At 40.6% G+C, this 20,244-nt stretch overlaps 2 protein-coding genes and 1 long non-coding RNA gene across 7 annotated transcripts; 1 reads left to right on the plus strand and 2 right to left on the minus strand.

Annotated features, from left to right (window-relative positions):
- The first annotated feature begins 4,286 nt into the window (after positions 1 to 4,286).
- Positions 4,287 to 8,217, plus strand: LOC128887617 (uncharacterized). 2 transcript variants are annotated; one of them, XM_054143711.1, is made up of 4 exons: positions 4,287 to 4,497; positions 4,958 to 5,130; positions 7,028 to 7,280; positions 7,499 to 8,217. In XM_054143711.1, exons 3-4 carry the CDS (start codon positions 7,036 to 7,038, stop codon positions 7,950 to 7,952), a joined length of 699 nt encoding a protein of 232 aa, XP_053999686.1. In that variant the 5' UTR covers positions 4,287 to 4,497; positions 4,958 to 5,130; positions 7,028 to 7,035; the 3' UTR covers positions 7,953 to 8,217. The 2 variants fall into 2 exon arrangements, 1 of the variants encoding a protein (XP_053999686.1); XR_008460069.1 differs by lacking the exons at positions 7,028 to 7,280; positions 7,499 to 8,217 and adding an exon at positions 5,725 to 6,025.
- LOC128887614 (platelet-derived growth factor subunit A) lies at positions 5,176 to 14,388 on the minus strand. 4 transcript variants are annotated; one of them, XM_054143703.1, is made up of 7 exons: positions 14,040 to 14,388; positions 13,870 to 13,970; positions 9,432 to 9,537; positions 6,688 to 6,899; positions 6,509 to 6,619; positions 6,113 to 6,297; positions 5,176 to 5,592 (listed from the first exon to the last, which is right to left on the minus strand). In XM_054143703.1, the coding sequence occupies exons 2-7, from the start codon at positions 13,882 to 13,884 to the stop codon at positions 5,433 to 5,435; spliced, it is 789 nt and encodes a 262-aa protein (XP_053999678.1). In that variant the 5' UTR covers positions 13,885 to 13,970; positions 14,040 to 14,388; the 3' UTR covers positions 5,176 to 5,432. The 4 variants fall into 4 exon arrangements, 3 of the variants coding, with proteins under 3 accessions (XP_053999678.1, XP_053999677.1, XP_053999676.1); XM_054143702.1 differs by lacking the exons at positions 13,870 to 13,970; positions 14,040 to 14,388 and adding exons at positions 12,644 to 12,819; positions 12,903 to 13,256; XM_054143701.1 differs by lacking the exons at positions 13,870 to 13,970; positions 14,040 to 14,388 and adding an exon at positions 12,644 to 13,255.
- A 201-nt stretch (positions 14,389 to 14,589) lies between these two features.
- LOC128887626 (uncharacterized) lies at positions 14,590 to 16,625 on the minus strand. The gene is made up of 2 exons (XR_008460070.1): positions 14,907 to 16,625; positions 14,590 to 14,786 (listed from the first exon to the last, which is right to left on the minus strand). It is a non-coding gene; the product is annotated as an uncharacterized LOC128887626 (long non-coding RNA).
- Positions 16,626 to 20,244: the final 3,619 nt, after the last annotated feature.

Raw genomic sequence — 20,244 nt, forward strand, 5'->3', positions numbered from 1 at the left:
CATTGAATCAACGAACAATACCACTTTTGCTGCGTCGTCTCAACGTCGGTGATGCGAAGAGTTCAGAGCCAACGGTGTACGAGTATGATGTAATTTACATCTCGCCCCGCGATACTCGATTCGATATAAATAATGGAATTAAAATTACTTGGTGATTTCTCGCGACGCTATCGGAGTAAAGCGTCGCGTAAACGGCCTCGATACGAGAAAGCTCTTAATCGTTTACGCGTTACTCGCGTGGACGTTGATCATGTACCGCGTTGCCGCCTTCTGAATACATACTTCGCTTATACGAAGTCAGTTCGATTAAGCTGTAAGCGCTGGATATACTCGTAGATATAGCGTTCAAAGGAAAAACGAAGAATCGTGATCCCGGCGAAAGACCGTTTATCGAGGGCGTTGAAAATGCCGTGTATTCTATGAGTAAACGAAACGATGGACTGCGTGTACGGCTCGCAGAATGCACGGCCACATTTTGGCCGGCACAGCAGCCGTAACGAAAGGGTTAATGCCATCGATGCTAAGCGTCGTTCTACACGGTTCCTTGCACGTATACGGACATCTCTCTTTTTCTGTAATTTCCCGCAATTACATGAACGGGGAACAAGTACTCGATAACGTTGTTACGATTACGTTTTCACCTGGAAAAAATATGTAATTGGCTCGATCGTTCGATAATTCACCTTCGCCAATGCGTACAAATTGAGTACGACTGCGGTTACACATATTTCTATCTGCAAATCAGCAGCGCTCGTACCTTTGCTCGTAACTCGATTTCCTTTTTTTAATCCGGGAGATTCGAACAGCTGCTCCGGCGCCACTTACATATATTTTCAACGAAGAAGAATCGCATAATAATCGCAAATACACCGATCATGATCGAGGTTCCCCTCGCCCTGGTCTTTTTGCGCACGGTTCACAATTTCACGTAAGTGGTTTCGTATCGCGTGTAGATGAAAAATGATGGATATACCCTTGCAGCGTAAATCGCGTTGCCAATTTCGTTGTCAATTTAAGCTTCGGCTCGATACTTGGCGCTGATTGGTTACATGAATAACGACACGGCTGCGAAAAATTCAATTCTCAGGCACTATTCGTTACACATCGGCAGCACAGTGCCGCGATTTAGACGTATCTATTTTTAGATCGGTTATCATCCCTGGTCTGTATACTTTTCGGACAAACTGCACCATGCGAGCGTGACGCAGCGGGGTCAACACTCAATCGGTAAAACGGGAGCTGAACGTGCACCAGGGAACACAAAAGAGCGACGGAGAACGAAAGGAAAGAGAAGAATTCGAACGGAGCTACTGGTGATTTCGCGGACCAAGAGAAACAGAGGAAGAAGATCGAAGAAGACGAAGTCAAAGTGGGCTGGAATATTTCTATGACGTAGGGAGAAATTGATGGCACGACCGTGGATGGAAACATGGTCCTGTGGCTCTTACGAGCCAAAAACTATCCACGAGCAAACTATTTTTTCTAACCGATCACAAAAGATACAAAGAACCACAACGCTCGAAAGAACGTTAACGCGTTGGTTGCAGATTTTGAAAATCTTTTCAAGAATTTGCAAGCTTAAAAAAAGTTCGTTAAGTTACGTAGAAACACGATTATACTTGAAGATCACGCGTGGTGAACGATTCGTTCGTGGCATGTGTTTTGCGGCGGAGATACGTACGACAGCGCAAAAGGTACAGAAGAAAGATGCTTGTTCTTGTGAAAAAGAAAATTTGTACTCGTTCCAAATCGGGGTAGCGTCGACAAATTACAAATCTCGTGACAAACACATTATATTCGATTCGATATCATGGTTTGTGTGGCCATTAACAACACGCAAAGAAATATTAATACGAAAGCGAGTTGTTCATTCTTTCCGTCGCGTCTCACGTATTGAATCCTCGATGGAATTAATCGCAACGACTTCCTACGAACCGGCTGTCCAGTCTCGTAAATGCCATCTACGAATGTCTAAGTTCTCGATAGACGGATGGAACTTAAGGCTTAGCTGAGAATTTCCAAGAGTAGTTTCTTCGCGATCTTCGTCGTGATTCATGGTCGAACTCGATGGCTACTCCGAATTTGAATGTGATTTAAATTTCTAAGAGAGCTCGAAATTACATTTATCGCTGCAGATACAAATTTGCTTATTTTCGTTCGGTTTCGGGTATTGGTCATTTCGTGTCTTCCGTAACTAAGCTCTTCGTCGAGCTTCGGTGGTGTCTTATCAAGTCGTATCTTGTATAAACACGTTCCACCTGGTCTCAGACCGTCACGACCCACGCCATTTTCTACCGTCGCTGCCCACGTTGTTTCGTAACTTTCCACGAGATCACTTTATCATACATCCTCGTCTTTCGTGTTATTCCCGGTTAACGATAGGTGTGAAAGAATCGCACCATTGATTGCGTACTTGTGCCTCGGAATGAAATACGTCATTCTAACGGTGTTAATGATACTAACGTTATGGCAACGCCATCTCTACGACAACGTTATGGAGACTCGAAGTTTCATTCTCGAGGGAATATCGACGTCACGATTTGCAAAAAAAAAAAGAAAATAAAAATAAACATAATCGATGCGTAGAACTAGCGAAGAGGTCCTCCTGGTGATTAGCAGGACTTCTAAAGCCGATCGAATTACTTGGCGCGCGGAATTCCCCGTACGGGACGATTTGTAGCAGTAATCCAGGGTTACGGTTCCCGGTGCCTGGACGTGCTTTAATATGATTTAAACCTACCACCGTGTTGGCTACTGTGTTACGATCCCGAAGCCTCTTACCAACTACGCAGGCCTTCCAGAGGAGAGTCCTTGAGGAGGAGAGGCCAGAAAAAGCGCGATGAAACGAGACAGCGATACACGCGTGCGTACACGCAAGAAAGTGGCGTAAAATACGTAGGCGAAGTACCGGTTTTTTTCCCGGGGACCCACTGCTGTATTCTTCTTTGAATTTTAATTCTTTCTCGCTACCAAATGCAATTAAGCCGCATTCACGCGGTTATAAAAAAAAAAAAAATGAATGTCGCGTGACGCGTACCGCGATTAAATTGCATCGAACGCATTCGTGAATGTCTTCAACAACTAGCCGCGTACATTAAAACTCTTTTATTATTCGCTAAATACGTTCCTTAAAGAATCCTGTATAAAAGAAAAATATATCTTTCTGTTGAACGAAATGTACACAAAGTTGCACCAAAAAAGCCTTGACGATGAATATAAAAGAACAGAGGAAACGTTTATTCGATCATTGTTATCTAGCCAAATATTAAAATAAAAATATAGGTTAATTTTTGTTCGCTGTACGCGACCCTTGATCCATTTCGTAGAGATGAAAAAGTAACGGAAAACACGTTTATCTCTGCACGTGTTTGCGCTTTGCAAATTCAGCCGCTCACGTGCCACGGCCGATGACATGTCCGTCACGAGCGAGATTATATTATGCTACGTCAAATTTCCATATTTATATTTAAGACGTTAAATTAATAATTGTTTGGTAGACGTAATTAGTAGTTACAAGAATCTATTTAAGGGGCCAGTTTGTAGACTTCCAAATTTTTTTTATCGAAGATCACGTCGCGCAGCATTTTGGAAGTTGGATGCTGCCTTTGTTTTCTCTGTTTCTGGTATTTTATCTTTCTCTCGTTTGTTTCCTTCGATTGTTTGTCCAGTGAGCGAAGCAATCGCTTACAGGTAGCTGCCGTGATGCATCGACCAATCGAGTCGTAGGGCGACTTACGAACGAGATACTTCGCTGCAGCAAAAGTGACGAGGCTCCGACAATTATAACGGGTGGCGCAAAAAAAGCGGCGCCTCATCGTCCACTTCGACCTTTTCTTTCTCCTTTCGTCCAGTGTACGCGCGCTCGAACACGAAATATAACCAGGGAAGTCCTTCTTCGTTACGATCTCGCGAGTCCTCTCCGGGATCTCAATGATCTAAGTAACCATAAACTATGAATATTTTTTCGTAAAAATCGATGAAATTGATTGTCAGCTTCCACAAAGATTTGAATAGATAATAAGTTTAGAGATTTCGAGAATAATGTCGTTAGGTTGTGATACAAACAGACGATTACAGTCTAAATATGTTTGCAATTAAAATAAATCACTTAGTTGTATGTACTAGTCTGGATTATGTAGTTACCGATTCAAACAATTTCTTAAATGAACGACCAAGTAAGTTTTCGTTAAAAATGTTTCATATGCACACGCGTATTTATCGTTCACGTTACGACATCTAGAGGATCTATAAGAAAGATACTAAATATCAATATTAGTCGCTAGGTGGCAGGGAAGTAATACTTGCTGTGTTCAGTTGTTGGTAAAATTTTTTGTATAACCTTTACCAGTAGCGAGATAAGTTTCTATAGAACGATTGTTAAAAAAAACTATAAGGTGAAGGTGAAATGCCGAGTTTAAAACGTTATCTGTTTATTGTGTTCTCTAAAGCTCGAAGCGACAGGCAAGAGTTTATCGTTCGCGTTTCTTCGAGCAATAGGTAATTCCCATATATAGTTATAAATTACTTCGGTTTCGTTTATTTCGTAGCAACAAAAAATTCGATTCCATTTTTTGTGTTTGTTATATATTTTAATACAATTTACACGTAAAAACTTTGGAATTTTGTTACTTTACGTCGTAGATACGACCGGCTGATTTAGATGTTTTTCCCGCCATTTCGCGTTACATGTCTGTTGAGTTAGACGTGGACACTTTTTATTTATTTCAATCGTGAATATTATAATCTATAAAACAAAACTGTGATTTCATTGGTATGGAGCAATTACATAAACGACAGAAAATTACAAAAGAATCGACCGTTAACGATATCGCGTCTTCCATTAGTGAGTGAATGTTCCAAGTGAAATTAACTGTTTTTTCATTATTTTTCCTGTTAGAATAGCATTTAATGTCATCTAAAAATAAGAGGTATCATTCAATGACATATTAATTTTTAGGTGAAATATCTGAATCTATCGATTCTATAAGTAAGAAGTATAGAACTATCTTAAAGGTTAATAAAGCAGTGGTCCTATATTTTCAAGATATTAAGGAGCGTCAAAAGGAATCGAATATAGAGCGACTACAATTCGAGTTAGAGGAAACAAGAATAGATTAGGAATAATATTTGGTATGGATAAAAGGGATGTTATAATATTTTGTCTTACACATAACGTGTTTGTAAATGTAGATTTATACGGTGATATCATTTAAATAATTATGTTTCCTTATATCACAAAGTCATTTAATATGTAAAAATATATTGACTTAATCCTGGAATATTGAATTAATACTATCTCACAAATACTATAATTACATGGTCTCTGTTGTAATAAAATGGCACGGAGGTGGAAGGTCGAGCTGTAAGCATATTCCATTGAAAAGTAGCTGCCTTGCGAGCCCTTTGATTTAATCTACTAGTTTCCATCTTTATTAACGTTCTGGGTCCTCTTTAGGACGTCTCCTAGGATCCGTTGCATCCAATGGAACTATAACAGGAGGTGTATTGTCTGGTTTTTGTGTTTGTCCAAATCTGTAGTCTGTGCCTTTTGTGACTGGAAACCAAGTTCTAGACAATGGTACTTGTCGACATCTGAAATGTATATTTAAGTATAGAGTATCCAAAATTGTTTCTTAATTTTACAAAATAAACAAAAAAGCGTTAGAACACGCAGAAAATCAATGTTGCATCATTATATTCCCTAATAATTTTTATTTGTTAAAGCGTCCTCGATCGATACGAGATTTAAAAATTTGGCATTTCGCGTGCAACACTGCTTGATGAAACTTCCGTGTAAGTTTTAATAAGAACACAGTAGGTATACATTGATGCACCATTTGAAAAAAGCGTTTAACAAAAGCGACATACGCTTCCATTGTTTGCAATTTTTGGTAACATCGCAAAATACAGAAGCAGGCATAATGTTACGAAGAAAGATGGAAGTGAAAGAATATTAAAGCTCATTTTTGCAAGATTTTGCGTTGGGAGAGAACATTGCGGAAAAAGATCTGGTGCGACGCGTGCGGCTTACAAGATATGCAAGATAGTAGAGTGCAGTGAGAGAAAAGTTTCCTTATTCCCGTAGTAGTGGCCCTATTCTTTCCGCTCACACCTGCACGTGTTTTGATCGAAGTAAAATCCAGTGGAACACTCCAACTCGTCTCTACAGAAACAGGTACAAAGCTCTGGATTCCAGACTTTCGTGTCGTTGTTGTTGTAGCATTTCTCCGCCTCATCGACGTTATTGCACGCGCATCTACATTCTTCCTTCACGTACGATTGCTTTTCGTTGCAATGCTAAAAAAAAATTGAACGAAAAAATGTTGAAATGTAGAAAAAAAACTCATCTTTTTCAACTTGAGAATATGTTCTCTTCGACATATGAAATTGACGAGTAGAGCTGTAACGCATTTGCAAAAGTGTTCGCGAGCCGCGAGTTAAAGTCCACAATGCGAGTTAGTACTGGTTTAAGAAGGAAGATCCCAATTATCGGCTGTCTTTAAATTACCTCCGCCTTAATTCTGCAGTCGCACACGCATTTCGTGTGCTCTTCTAGCGGCACGATGCGTTTGTCCTTATAGCTCAGTCCGTTCGTCTGATCTACTGCCACCACAAATACCTTCGAGCATGGGTAATAATTAATTAGTTGGAGGAGTAGCAATTTTCGCTAGTCTATCGGTAACTTACCTCGAAATTTCGAAATTCCGTTGCGATCGGTTGACAGGAAAGCAACGAATGGCTGCAACAACCTCCGCATCTTTTGATGCGCGTGCAAGACGGGAAATAGATTGCGGATGGATCGTCGTCTGGTTTTAGAGAAACTGGTTGCAATTCAGGCATACATTTTGCTGGAACTGGTTGCATGGCGTTCGAGCGTTCTCCCGTATCTCCCATCCTACCTAAAAACAAATAGTTTTTAATTGGCCCATTGAATTTCTGTTACGTTCGTTTTAGTGTGGTGTTTGTGGTTTCGAGTTAATAACTGCGAGTTGGAAAGCTTTTTGTCGCAAATCCTGCCTCGTTCTAGGTAAGCGGATGATGGATGAGTATACGCAAGCTATTTCATTCGTCAACAGCTACTTTGCCCTGGTCGATGGTCTCGCTTATGGTTTAGAAAGCCACCTCTCGGAGAATGTGATTCTCGATTGGTTCGGTAGGACGATCAAAGGCAGGAAAAACGTAACAGCTTTCATGGAAACGCACAAAGTGAATAGTCGGCACATATTTGGGAATATCGTACCCAGTACCTGTATCAATTACGAAAAGAAACGCGCGGATCGGTAAGAATGCGCGAATACCGACAAGAGCTAGGACTACTTGTCGAATTTTAGCAAAAGGAACGAATTTTATAATAACATTCAACTGATAGTAATTAGGTAGTAAATTTACTTGAATAGTCCTAGCTCTAATACCGAGTCGAGAAAGAATTTTGTTTTTCTTCCATTGATTCGTTGGACGAGGAAACTGTCCAAGTCGTAATCGTCGAATTTTTATGCAGGAGAACGATCTTCTCGTATAAAAATTATGACGCTCAGGAATTTCGACGCAGCGACGTCGACGTTGATAACAATGAGAATCAAAATCAGCCTGAATCATCCGACCAAGAATTACCGGAAACGTTCTCAAAGGATGACGTCATTAAAGATTTTAACCAAAATGAAATCAATACGAAGGGTATCACTGCGATGCACGACACATTCTACGACTTAAGAGAGGGTGATCTCAGCAATCTTTTCAAGCTTGAGATCTCGTCGACCAACATAGAGGAGATCGAGCAGAGCATTAATAGGATAAAATTGGAAGAGGAAATTGCACCAACCGTCAAAGCTGTCAAGAGAGAGTGTGGTCAAGGAGATGGGCCTGTCGTCGCTGAAACTAGCACCATCAAGTATGTGGAAGCTGATGGAGAAATAGAATTTTCCCGCAAACATTGGAAAGGAGGCAAGGAATAATTTTATTTGTATCTTTATCGAACTATAATTTAGTTTCCTAACTTGCCGGTTTCGAAATCAAGCTTTTCGTTTGAAATTAATGTCGGACAAGTCAGGTTCCCCGACAAGAAACTCGGTGGAAACATTTCATAATGAGAATGTGGTTTAACTCGATCGCAGATGCTTGGAACGCGTATTCCTCGGCTACGTCTGGCGTTCACACTTGGAGGCGACCGTGCAAACTGCAAATCGCGTATTCCATTTCAACCGACAGTCCAGCCTTGGAATCGTCTCGTAAAAGTAAGAGTTCCACGGCACGTTTTGGCCAACCAAAAGCTAAATTGCCTAGTCTAGAAGAGATAAATGAAATCAGTAATCGGCTGGTACCAAATACGAGCGATTTCGGCGGTTTCCTGAAACAACTCGACTTCTTCGAGGATCGTAAAGATTTTCTAGACATCTTTGGGTCCGAGATAGCAATCTCGGATCCCTGCACGCCGTCACTCGCCCCCCAATACGTGGATCACAAGTTGATCTTTAACAAACCACGCGCCAACGTGGACAGTTGCAACGATCGAAATGAGAAAAAATTTGTTTTTAATTATCAAATCCATTTAATAATATACGATGGCAGCAGCAGGTGTAGAGTAAATCTTTTGCGCGAGTTCGGAAGAGCGAAAATGTAGGAGAGAAAAGAACACGGATCCTTTTCTTTATCGCTGATATCGGTAATCTAATCAGGGGACTGATAGAAATGCAGTTATTCGTTTATTTTCTTTTTCGTTTTCATTTAGACAGCGTCGGAGCACAAATTTCTTTGCAATAATTTTTTTTCAAAAGAAACTTATCGTTCGAATAACTTTTCTACAAATTCAACAAATTAGCGTTACGACTCGTTTTTCTATTTTTTTTTTTTTTTTTTTTTTTTTTTTATCGAACGATTGTTTCGCAATAGTTTTCGATTTAGGAAACAGAGTTCAAGTAATATAGCAAGCATTTTTGCGAATTACGTTTGTCGCGACATTGAATTTTATAGCCTTCTTTCGTTGATCAAACTTTTCTTAATTTAGAGGTCGGTTATACGGTTTATCGAATGATCTCATCTTTGCCGATAACGGAGCGTCGTTCAAACAAGTAAACTCGACACCAAACGAGACACCGCTCCGTTTAATCTATTTATCCGATTGAACAATATTTGTTGCGATCGTTGCCGATTTATTAGCAACGATTTGTTCGTTAAACATCGAGGAATTCGCGACTGCAGCTGGTTCTGCATAATCGCGTAAAATTCACCGTATACATAGAATTCTCGTATATTCTTAGAATTTTAAATCAGAGATTTCATCGAATAATGTTCGATCTACGAGATCGTATTACTTGGCGATGGGTTTATCTTGAACCGTTACGAGTCAACCAGTTTCCCTAACGTACGGTCATTTAATGGCGCAGATTCTTAATGAAAATCTCATGCGTTAACGGGTTCTTCGAGAAAGTACTTACTAGGTAAGCCGAACCTCTGTTGGTATATAGGCACGCCATGAATAAGATTGAGAAACTCATCGATCGAATCCATGGAATTGATCTTTTTGGCTAGCTCCAACGATTTCTGAAAAAAATAATACGATATTATTGGTATAAGAATCGCTGTCGATGGAAAATTCTGTTAATTTCCCGCGTTTACCGTGCCCTTGGTCGGTCGACCAAGATAATCGAAAAAACTGATAAAGCACAGATTTCAAATCTTGAACGCGTTGAATGTTATCAGTTACAGAAACAAATAATAATTCTATTTTTCTTTGTTTTAAAATACCGTAAAGTTTTTCTTGCCATCGATATTTCAGGTGATATCCTCGTCACAAAGTTAATTCACGATCTCGAGCGAGACACGGGAATACGAACATTGTACAGTTACATTCTGGATATTCCGTATTTTGTTGTAACGATACAAGCATTTATTCGATGTTTTTGACCCTCCTATTTTAGTCGCATAGGAAAAAAGTGTTTAAAAATAGTAACTGGTTAATCGTATTTCGCATTCAGTCTTCGGATGCAAAACATTTTTTTCTACGAAGAGCGTGTTAATCAGCCGCTTTTAAGCATGTTTGCTTAAGAATTCCAACGTTTTGTCATGCATATCGCGAGTTTGTGAATCGATCGGCGACAGACGGGACTGTTCGAATGTACTGCACGGTATTCCGAATAAAAAATTAAGCTTTTAGAGCAGTATTTCTTAACTTGTTGAGTTCGGGGGACAATTCAGCGTTTGTCGATGTTGTCATAGGAGAATAAGAAGCAGTGCGCAAGACATCGAACCGATTAAAGAAACGCGGTCGTACAGAAAATTGTTGATAAAATATGTTCGAACGGGACACCTCTCCAGATAATTATCGGGGTATTCCCGGTATGTAGGTAAGCGATCATGCGTGACTCATCAGCCTCGATCACGGATGCTCGTGTGACTAAAATTGAGATCGTAGAATGATCGCAGGTCAATCCTCCGGGAAACGATAAAAAAAAAAAAAAATGATCACTTTCGCGGTGTCTATTTTTAGGCTTCCATTGAAAGCATTTTTATTTACGAACGTTTGCATGAGGCGTTCAATTTGCCAGCGCCTCAAGTCGTTTTTCCGGATCTGAAACGGTCGCCCTTCGACTTGAAACTGGTTTCGAACACAAAGCTCTATCGTACGGGCGTCTCCAAAAACGAGCAATCGCCAAACAAATTTCTAAGAACCAGCTCCAGTGTTAACCTCTGCTTTCGATGAACTCGATGCAAGTTTTCTCTTTCGATCGTTTGCGAGATATACCGTGTGCCATTCTATCAGCGGCTGTCCCACTTGCGCGAATGATTTTTGTTTGGATTCTGAGCGTCAGCTGAAATATTTGTACGGGTGCGGACGAAATCGGTAACGGTACGCCGAGTATTTCTGTTAAACAGTTTATGTGCACCGGGATTTGCGTAATCGTGAAATTTGCTGTTAACCCGAGACGGTGTACTTTCTAATAACCGTTGATTCTTCGCTGTTTGAGCAGAATTTAACGCCGACTTTGAAAGATCGTTTGTAATAATCGATGCTACACGTAACCATATAAATGTGTCATAACATTGGAACGTATATAGAGTATCCGGGAGTATACTCGGGATATAGTAGTACATTCGGCGAGCAGGTGATTTCTCATCGAAAGAACAACTAAGAAATATAAAATAAATGGTTTTTATCCCTATCGCAAAACAAATATAAAACATAGCCACCTGTTAAGGATCGCGTAGATCTTACTTATTTTTAATTCCACCTGCTGTGTTAGTTGTACGTATAATGTCATTTTTCTCGGAAAATACGCAACCAATCAAAAACATTTATTTCGTATCTTTTACTTGTTTCTTCGCGAGAGTCACCGGTTGCACCACGATTTACCGGATACCCCGTGTACTCTGTTGGTATGTGTAAAATAAAATCTGTGCCGACCTTGCCGGAAGAGTGAGCTTCGCCTTGCAACACTTGTGTTATACGTACGTTTACGTTTTATTAATCGTAACCTCAATTTCTTTCTATTCATTTAACCGTCAATCATATGGCGAAATAATTGTTGAATGTAATTCAATGTTTACGGAATTGTGGCAAAAAACGGAAATATTTTAGGTTCAAGCGTTAAAGGAGCTTACACCTTGTATGATCTACTGAAGATAAGCTCGTAGAAAACAGTTACATACGTGACAATCGTGGCACAGTACCGATACCGTTGCCGATTGCTCGCAAAGATATCGATCGAATAATATGCGATTACATTTCTAGTTTGGAGTAATTTCGATAGAACATTAGGACGCATCGCGACAAAATTTCAAACAAGATTTTCTCTTGTTCGATTAACGGTTTCCGGTGAATCGCGATACGACGCCGACGCGCCGATAAAATTAGTTAACGACTGCAAGGTAATCCGCAAAGTATTTGCACAGATGTCAAGTGACGTGTAATCAATTATCTATACCTATATCGAATCGCGGACACCGTGACGAGCGTTCTGAGCGTATCGTGCACGATCGAGGTTTCTACCTCGATCCAATGCATCCTTGACATTAGTGTTTGTTCGGCCTTCGACGTCATCCAGGTCTTTACGGAAAAACGAACATGCCCCCGATGACAAGGATGTCGTAATATCAATGTCTACCGCTGAAAACATGAATCAACGCTTTCTCTTCGATAATTATTGATTCAAGAAAAGAATGAATAGATTCGAGAAGAATACGACAAAACATTGGGATGCAATTTGCATCGATTCTACCGAACTAATTTCCGACACATGCGGCAACTGCTGTTTTTGTTAACTGCAGCGAAGAATGGCTGTTAAAGAGAAAAAAAACGTGACAGCAACAAAACCGATACGGATGACTGTTTCCGTGTAATTTGCTAGCGTATCACCATTTCTCGTAACGTGTAATTTCGTAGGATTTTTACGGCACATTCGCAACAATGTTCTATCAAATTTGCGAATCTCTTACAACATTTGATCCGCTAATCGATAAATAAAACTTCAAATTTGCCTCCGTTGCATTCATTGTGTACGTTCACTGAAAGATCGCCATACGGTCGGATAAAATATACTCGCGCTACTTGTCGTAGAGAAAACGTGGGAGCGAAATTGTTAAAACACGGGAACGGAAACGGAAACGTTTCGTTCAAAATTGTGCCAACGGGCCGAGATGATCGATTTACCGATAATTCGTTGCTACGGCCGGAACTATCCACAGCCGGAACTAACCGCGTATCCCTTTGAGCCACTACGAGTCCGATAACCAGTATTATCACGAAGACCGTGAGAATCAACGGTTTGAGTCTGCTGTGCGACATGTTCGCGCGAGGTCGGTGCGTCGGTTCCTCTTCAGTATCCACTAGAATATTAGAAAAAAAAGGAAAAAAAAAATAACGATATAGACTCGTTCCGCGGACGATAAAATCAGCGACACGAACGTACGCGGTGATCGGCACTAGTAATTTCCAGTTAAGAGAAATCGACGTGAATGACACGTGTTTTCGAGACGCTCGGTCCCGCTGTTCGCATTGCACTCTGTGCGCACGAGGAAAACGCGAGAAGGCACACCTGAGCAGGTTCCTCCGCTCGCGTCGCGATCGACTGCTGAAGCGAATACGTCTCGACGCGTATTTCTGGTCACATACACACACATCGCGATACACGCACCGCTGGCTCACGTACGAATCGCAATAGACGTGTTGCCACGCCGTATACCACCGTCTCGGTGTTCTTCTCCTAATTTTCTTATTGCTGTGACTGTTTCATGCTTATCGGAACGCAAGCATTAACAATACGCAGTGTTATCTACCATAAGTAACGATACATTTTCCGTTCAATATTCATCGGTACAAGTCCGTTCAATTATAGGACAGTGTCATACTATGAAAATAACGAACCTAGGCTGAAATTAAAAAGCCTATAAATATATTCGCAGTTGATGAAAACTTGACGTGTAAGTTACTCGTAAGTTGCTCGGCGAACAGATTTTTCATACAGGATTGCGAAGCTGACGGAGGGCGTGGGTATATTAATTTGCATGTATAAATTAAACTAGTCGCGCGTTGCTCTTTTCAACGCAATGTCTCAAGGTGGCAGTTGATGAGAAAAGGTAGAAAGAAAGAAAAACTTTATAAGGTGTTCTCGGGACATTATAAATCGTGATTTAATATGTAGATTCGGAGATGCAACGAAAAGTAATCGCAGTTTTCCGTTCAAATGCTTCTTCGTACGTAATGTTAATTTTTGTCAGAAGCCTGATTTAAAAGTTCAAGTCACTGAAAAGTTTAATGAGTAGTATATACATAGTATTACGTAGTAGCTATAATGATATAGAATACAAAGTATCCCAGTCGTAATTGTACTAGTAGAACAGAAGTAGACTCGCATGCCCGTCGGATTTTTTACTGACCAGAAAACAATGCATGTTTGGTGAGTTTTTGCCAAGTTTGTCGTAGAAAGGCCAGCATCTGTGTAATCTGTGATATCAGACTTGGTTTATTGCACGCTATCCTAGAATATACAAATATGTATTCATTCTAGCGAAATGATTTATAATGATACTTAAAAAAAATGTATTACCTGATCTTGATGTAAGACACTGTCCTTGTGTTAAATTGAAAAAATCCCACATTATTATCTTATGATCATACCACTCGTACTATCGTGGTCTTCATCTTTAAAGTATGCACCATTTTCATTTTCTTTCCAGCATAATCAATTACTACAGAATTTATTTTGAGATATCGTACACGCTGTTTACAACGCGTAACGATAGGTTATGTATCCTCGATCATCATTTCGTGAATAGTATTGTGGATTAATTTCGCCGATCTCGTCATTAGACAGTTATCGCACAGTTTGATCAATTTTATGCAAAGAATTGTTATTCTTTTCATTGAAAAACAAGAACTTTTCTCAACTTGGATCAAAGTACTGTGAGCAGCCATTTTCTGTTTCATGCAGCGTAATGAAAATCTCGATAGATCGATACACGTGCTTACACTGTGAAATTGACCCCGCGGTTTATTTGAATATGTGAATTACGTAATTACGAATATTAAGATTAACTGACTGTATAATTTTGCTTATTAATCGTAAATCAGTGGTTACGCAAAAGACTAGACAAGACTTGTTTTTGATAAACTGTGATTTATTTTACACGTACCATAACGTAGACATTCACAATTGAAAAAAATAAACTGTACGTTAAACGCGTGTTCTACGATATCAGATATTGGGTGAAAATGTCGCAGATCAACGCTTTATGCTTAGAACGTAAATGATTATCTTTCATGGTACTGCGTAGATCTTGGTTACCAAGGTTCACTGTAAACAAATGCATATCGTATACGTCGCGATCAGTTTCAACTTATACGAGACCGATGTATTCTGGGCTATCAGTCTCGGATATCTTCGTATGATTTTTAATGAGTGTTATTTATTTACCTTGTGTTACGATTTTCTCGGTACGATTTTTCTGCATCCCAAATTACGAACCAATTTGTATCCAGGAGGACAATGTTTTCCTGTCTGCTTTCTTTCTGGAAACGTCAGTGGTCTCGATTCACCTCCCATGCTTATAACCATTAGGATAAGAGCGAGGATAACGAAACGAAGCGGTGCCATTGCGCGCGTAGAAATCTGAAATGATTTTTAGAGTTTCTCGTCCCTTCTTGTTAGACTCCCTTGAGTTCTACGCAACAGATCGACGGTGTCCAAGTAGAAATTAGTTACTGACGCACGGTACAATGAAAACACAGGAGGTGTAGTCCCCTTTTAATACGATTTCCCTCCCCTTTTCCGTCTTGATCGCAGTAATTTGCGGTTACAATTCATATCCTGGTCACGCACAATGCGGTTTCTACTTGATTATTACGTCAATTATTTTTAAGATACGACGAATTCGTCGAATATTATTATATTTTGTATTGCGGACACCTTACAGGGTTGATATATGGTTGATTAATATTTTGCTTGTAACATCCTATTCGGTAACGTTATAATTGAGTTGGGAATCCAACATCCGGCGGAAAAATATGTTATATGAATTTCGATATAAAATGTTATCTTATCGATCCAGGATGAATTAAGATTAGCGATTATCTTACGATATTCTTTAGTCCTAAGATACAAGAATAAATCCAATATTTTTAAATTGATCTAATTCGTATGATAAAAATATTAACAATTTTCGTACTTCCTTTTCAATAAATGGAGCTTATGATCTGTACCTAAATTCATAAAACAATTCATTTTGACATTTTTTTTTTTAGTTTTTATTTTGCTCAGATTAGCGCTAATATTTTATTTCCGCCTCACTCGATAACGTTGAAAGTGACAACGAAATGGTAAGAAGGTTCGCCCTCGAAACTAGAGGTAGGCCTATACTCTATGAGGTAAAAATGCGATCAATTAAATTTTAACACATAAAGAACTTTTTCAAGTTCGTGGTTTTACATAACTCTTCGCGAAGGAATTGTAATCTACTATCATAGCTTATTTATCGATATACGTTAAAGTAGATATCGCCTTATTTCACGGACGATAACGTTATATCGTTGTGTACGTAAGCTAGAAGGAGCTAGAAGGAGTAAGATTCGTAGACAACAAAATAAAAGGAAAAGGTATCGTTTCGTTTATTTATTATCGAAATCTTAATTAAGTTACGAACAAGCGATAAGGCAGTTTCCTTCTTTTGATAATCTTGCGTTTATCGACGATACGAACTTCCTGAGACATATGATTAATTGTTATCTTATCGCACAAATTATTTGTATTTTCTATATTTAGAATTTCTATCCGCATGGTCTGTTTTTCCAAGTGTGCGTACATGTTATCGTTGCCCTCGTTGGGTAAATGGTCCCACAAACTTCTTTATCGATTTAGCGTTGCGGGAAGAAGAAGAATCCTTCGTCGGTACAGCCTTTCGTGTGTAACGATGATCGTGTAGTGGGATCGGTTCATTTCAAGATATACATTTAGAATGAAAACGTGAACAGACAATGCGCGTTATTCCTTCGTTAATTTATGTCGCACTGTATCCTATCGGCAGTTGCTTATCGTAAAATTTGTTTCACTAGCGTTTGATATATATTTTTATTTAATCGACATTTATCGGCAAGCCTCTTTTATCGTGCTTATCTTCTTAAACGAGGAAACGCGACTTACTCAGAACAGAGCTCTACAGCGATTTCCGACTTTCACCCGGTCTGGCGGACAGTTGACTGGAACGTTGATGAACGAGCCCTTGTCGATCCTGGCGGTTTCGAAAGGCACGAATTGCCTCTCCACGAGCAAAGTCGTATTAGCGACACACGTGCGAGTAGACTGGAGAAAAACGAATGTCAGCAACAGTGCAGCGATCCACGGAAGTCTCATGTTGCGCGCAAGTCGAAGGATCAGCTTTTATAAATCTTAGATCGTCCCTATGACGACCAAGGGAATCCTCTACTACCGTCCACTGCCACAATTTCCTCGAACCGATGAACCGAATTTGCGTCTTACGATCCCACTATCGGCCAAAAGATTCTTTTTATTTTCTTATTCGCTACGCGAAACGTGGTCTATCACAGCCGTGTTTCCACCGAATTCTTGGTTACATTTCTTTGTTCACGGATCGTGACACTGCCGGACGAGAACATCGAGCACAGAACTGGGAATCGTGACAGTCTCGAGTGTAGCTGGAAATATTATCTTATCACGGTGGCATCTTATCGTACGATACTAGTAAACTCGGAAGTTTGGTATCGTTAGGGCTGTTGTACCAAGGCTGGAGATTTCCTCCCCGTGAAGCTTTCGTTCGTCTATCGTTTGTCAAGTATTTCTTTCGTCAGTTTTTCCATTTTAATGTATTTCTAGACTATATTTACTTAATATTTTGCTTCCTTCTACTATCCCTCCAGACGTTTACCAAATCTTTCTGCAGTTGCCGCGACGGTCTACTCTCTCATACTGCGGGCACTTCTTTTTTCGGTAAGGAGTAACTATAATCGTGCCCTCGGAAATCAAGTTGTTCGAATCGGTCGTTATCTGAATGAATTCGGCGGTATCGGTGAATGGACGACCGGTGACTAACGCCATGAAGAACACCGCCAACGCGAACGCTATCACCCAGTAGCGCATCCTTGGTCAACGATGATCCAGTTACTCGTCGATTTAGCGTTTCTTTCTTCTCGTAGGAAGCTCAACGATCGCATTCGCGAACTGTCTCCGTTACGACGGATCCGTCGAAATATATCGACGAATCTCAACACTATTATCAAAGGTCAAGGCTAGTCCACCACGCTACTTTGTTTGTTCCGCACCGCGATAACGTTCGTCGATTAAATTTATCATCCGCGTTGTAGTTGTTGTATAAAGTTTAACTGTCCAACCTGCTCGGTTTTTTTTCTCAAAATTCAATTTTCTATCGGATTCCATACAAGTATAACCTGTTATCGAACACGCGAGTAATCTCGATCAATATTCCGGACGATTACGAATTTCACAATGCCAACAATATTTCTAGCTAAAATGATCGTGGATTTGTGGCGCCATCATGCGAGCATAGCGAATGCAACGAAATGGACGCAGCGTTGCGTCGCGTGATAAGCGTCTCGCTACTGGACACGTTAGACCGTGACAAATGATTCGCCGTCCAGAGGCTGTGTCGCGTTAGAAATTTTTCTTCTTATCGCGACTGAAATGGCGAACATCGAGTCGTTCCACGAGAATATTTTCTTTGTTCGCGCGAGCTGCTCGTTCTTTACTCGCGATTAATTAACTCGAACAATTCCTTCGCAGCAAACGCTGATGTACGGTGTAATTTCTCGATTTCCAAACCTTATCGGCCATCGTATTTAGTCGCAAGAATGTCTTTAGCGAATCTGTGTTGCGATTTACGTTCCAGAGATTGCAATAGTTACGACTTGGATGACTTTACTTGGAATGTTTACACCTGCGCGACGTAAATTTACCTTGGTATTCGATCAGAGGACACTGAAATTTCACCATTCGAAGCTGTTTCTTCGAAAAAAATGGTTAATCCGATATCCGTAATATTATTGTTGATATTTTTACCGAGTAAGGGTGGATTACAGTGAAACAACTGTAAAGAAGTGGCGAATTTCACGAATCTTTTTCTCCACTTCGGTCGTTATTAATTCATGTGCTCTAGCTGGTTTTATTCGAGAGAAAGACAGATATCGACTGCAGAGCTGGCCGTTTTCGACTTTGACCGGTCTCACGGAGTGGATTGTAATTTCGTTATTTCAATCTTAATTGCGATGCTACTTTTGAAATACATTCTTGAAACATTGTACTTTTGATGTATCCAAACAGAGCAAAATTCGATTTTTTGAACCTGTTACACTGGAATCCTCTCTCGAGTGGAAATCAGGTTGAAAGTCGTATTGTCGCGAGCGAGGAAAGAAAAATAGAGGATTGTCGTTATCGCGGGAAAAGATCTCGAGCGTTTGTTACGCCTATCCCGTATTCGGTGAAGGGTTGTTTTCCCCGGGGGTATGGATGTACGGCAACGGTTCACGTGCGGATCGTGTAGAGTCGATTTCTCATACGTACGCGTCGGCGCACGGTCAGATTTTATCCGCGATTCGTTTTGCATGAGCAGAATTTCTCCGACAGCCTATGATCGATTTACTAGACGCCGAATCGCGTTATAAACTTCCAGAAACGATCTTTCAAGTGTCGCGGGTGCTCGGATGTTTGCTTGCCGCGACGTCGAAAGGAAATTTTCAGATTATTTCGGAGATTGTACCAGTTCTCGTTCCATCTTAACCTATTGTATTTCCACTAAATTGCGAATAATTAAAATTTTGATAATATTGGCTTCGTATTTTCCTTCGCCTCTATCGATTGGATAATCTTCGCTGAACGCAGGCCACGCATCCTCTTTTCAGCGCTAGATAGAAGATTCCCACGAACTCGGCACGCTCGGTCTAGAAAGCCAATAACAAGAGACGATTAAGATGCACTCGTTTTGCTCGTCGCTTTCCTCTTCCTGGACAAGTCAGCTTGTCGTGCACGAATGGAAACGTAACCGCTGCTGAACGTACAATTATTCGTCATTGGTACGTTCGATTCGGAACGATAATTCTTCCTTCTTACATAGTTGCGAATAAAACCTGCAAGTAAGACTTGGTGTACACGTTTCCTAAGGAATAATCCCGGTCAAATGTTATCAGCTGGTAACGCGTAAGCGTAAAAGCTACGATTCTTCTTCCACGGTACCAAGGTAGACAAGGTGGGGGTACGCAACCTTCATTCGCGGATTCGGAAATATCGTTTGTATTATTTTCAATTCGAGGACGTTATTATGTCTGAATGATCGAATAATTTTTGAACCGGTTAATCACGAAGCGTAGTAAAAAGGAAAGGGGTTTATCGCGGGATCGGTGCGTTTGGGAAATGTATGCTCGAACACGCGTACACAGTTCACAGGCGGAGTGAAGTTGGCCGCGGCGCGGCAGTCCGTCCGTCCGTCAGGCAGGCAGGCAGGCAGGCAGGCAGCCAGTCAGCCGGGCGGGTAGAGGAAGGTTAGGTAGGTAGGTAGGTAGGTAGGCTCGATTTAAAAAGTAAATGACTGACGGACTGAGGTCGCCTACCAGGCAATTCCAGTAGCGGGCAATTGCGTGCAAGAAATTACTTGCCAATGCTGACTGGCACGCAAGCTCGGAGCGAACGCGAACGCTGAAGGCTGATGGGCCGAGCACAGACCGCCAGAGGAGAGGAGGAGCGAGAAGAGAAGAGCGGCTTCGTCGGTGCCTTTTCTTCTTCCTTTAAGCCT

This window comes from Hylaeus anthracinus, unplaced genomic scaffold (assembly GCF_026225885.1).
Source record: "Hylaeus anthracinus isolate JK02 unplaced genomic scaffold, UHH_iyHylAnth1.0_haploid 11989, whole genome shotgun sequence".
Classification (NCBI taxonomy): domain Eukaryota; kingdom Metazoa; phylum Arthropoda; class Insecta; order Hymenoptera; family Colletidae; genus Hylaeus; species Hylaeus anthracinus.

Excerpts from the sequence above, each read along its gene's own strand:
- LOC128887617 (XM_054143711.1), top strand. The coding sequence starts at position 7,036 with ATGATGGATGAGTATACGCAAGCTATTTCATTCGTCAACAGCTACTTT. Across the intron at positions 7,281-7,498 it reads GAAAAGAAACGCGCGGATCG|GAGAACGATCTTCTCGTATA; the intron begins GTAAGAATGCGC and ends ATTTTTATGCAG.
- LOC128887614 (XM_054143702.1), bottom strand. The coding sequence starts at position 12,778 with ATGTCGCACAGCAGACTCAAACCGTTGATTCTCACGGTCTTCGTGATA. Across the intron at positions 9,538-12,643 it reads GCCGTAGCAACGAATTATCG|AAATCGTTGGAGCTAGCCAA; the intron begins GTAAATCGATCA and ends TATTTTTTTCAG. Across the intron at positions 6,900-9,431 it reads ACAGAGGTTCGGCTTACCTA|GTAGGATGGGAGATACGGGA; the intron begins GTAAGTACTTTC and ends ATTTGTTTTTAG.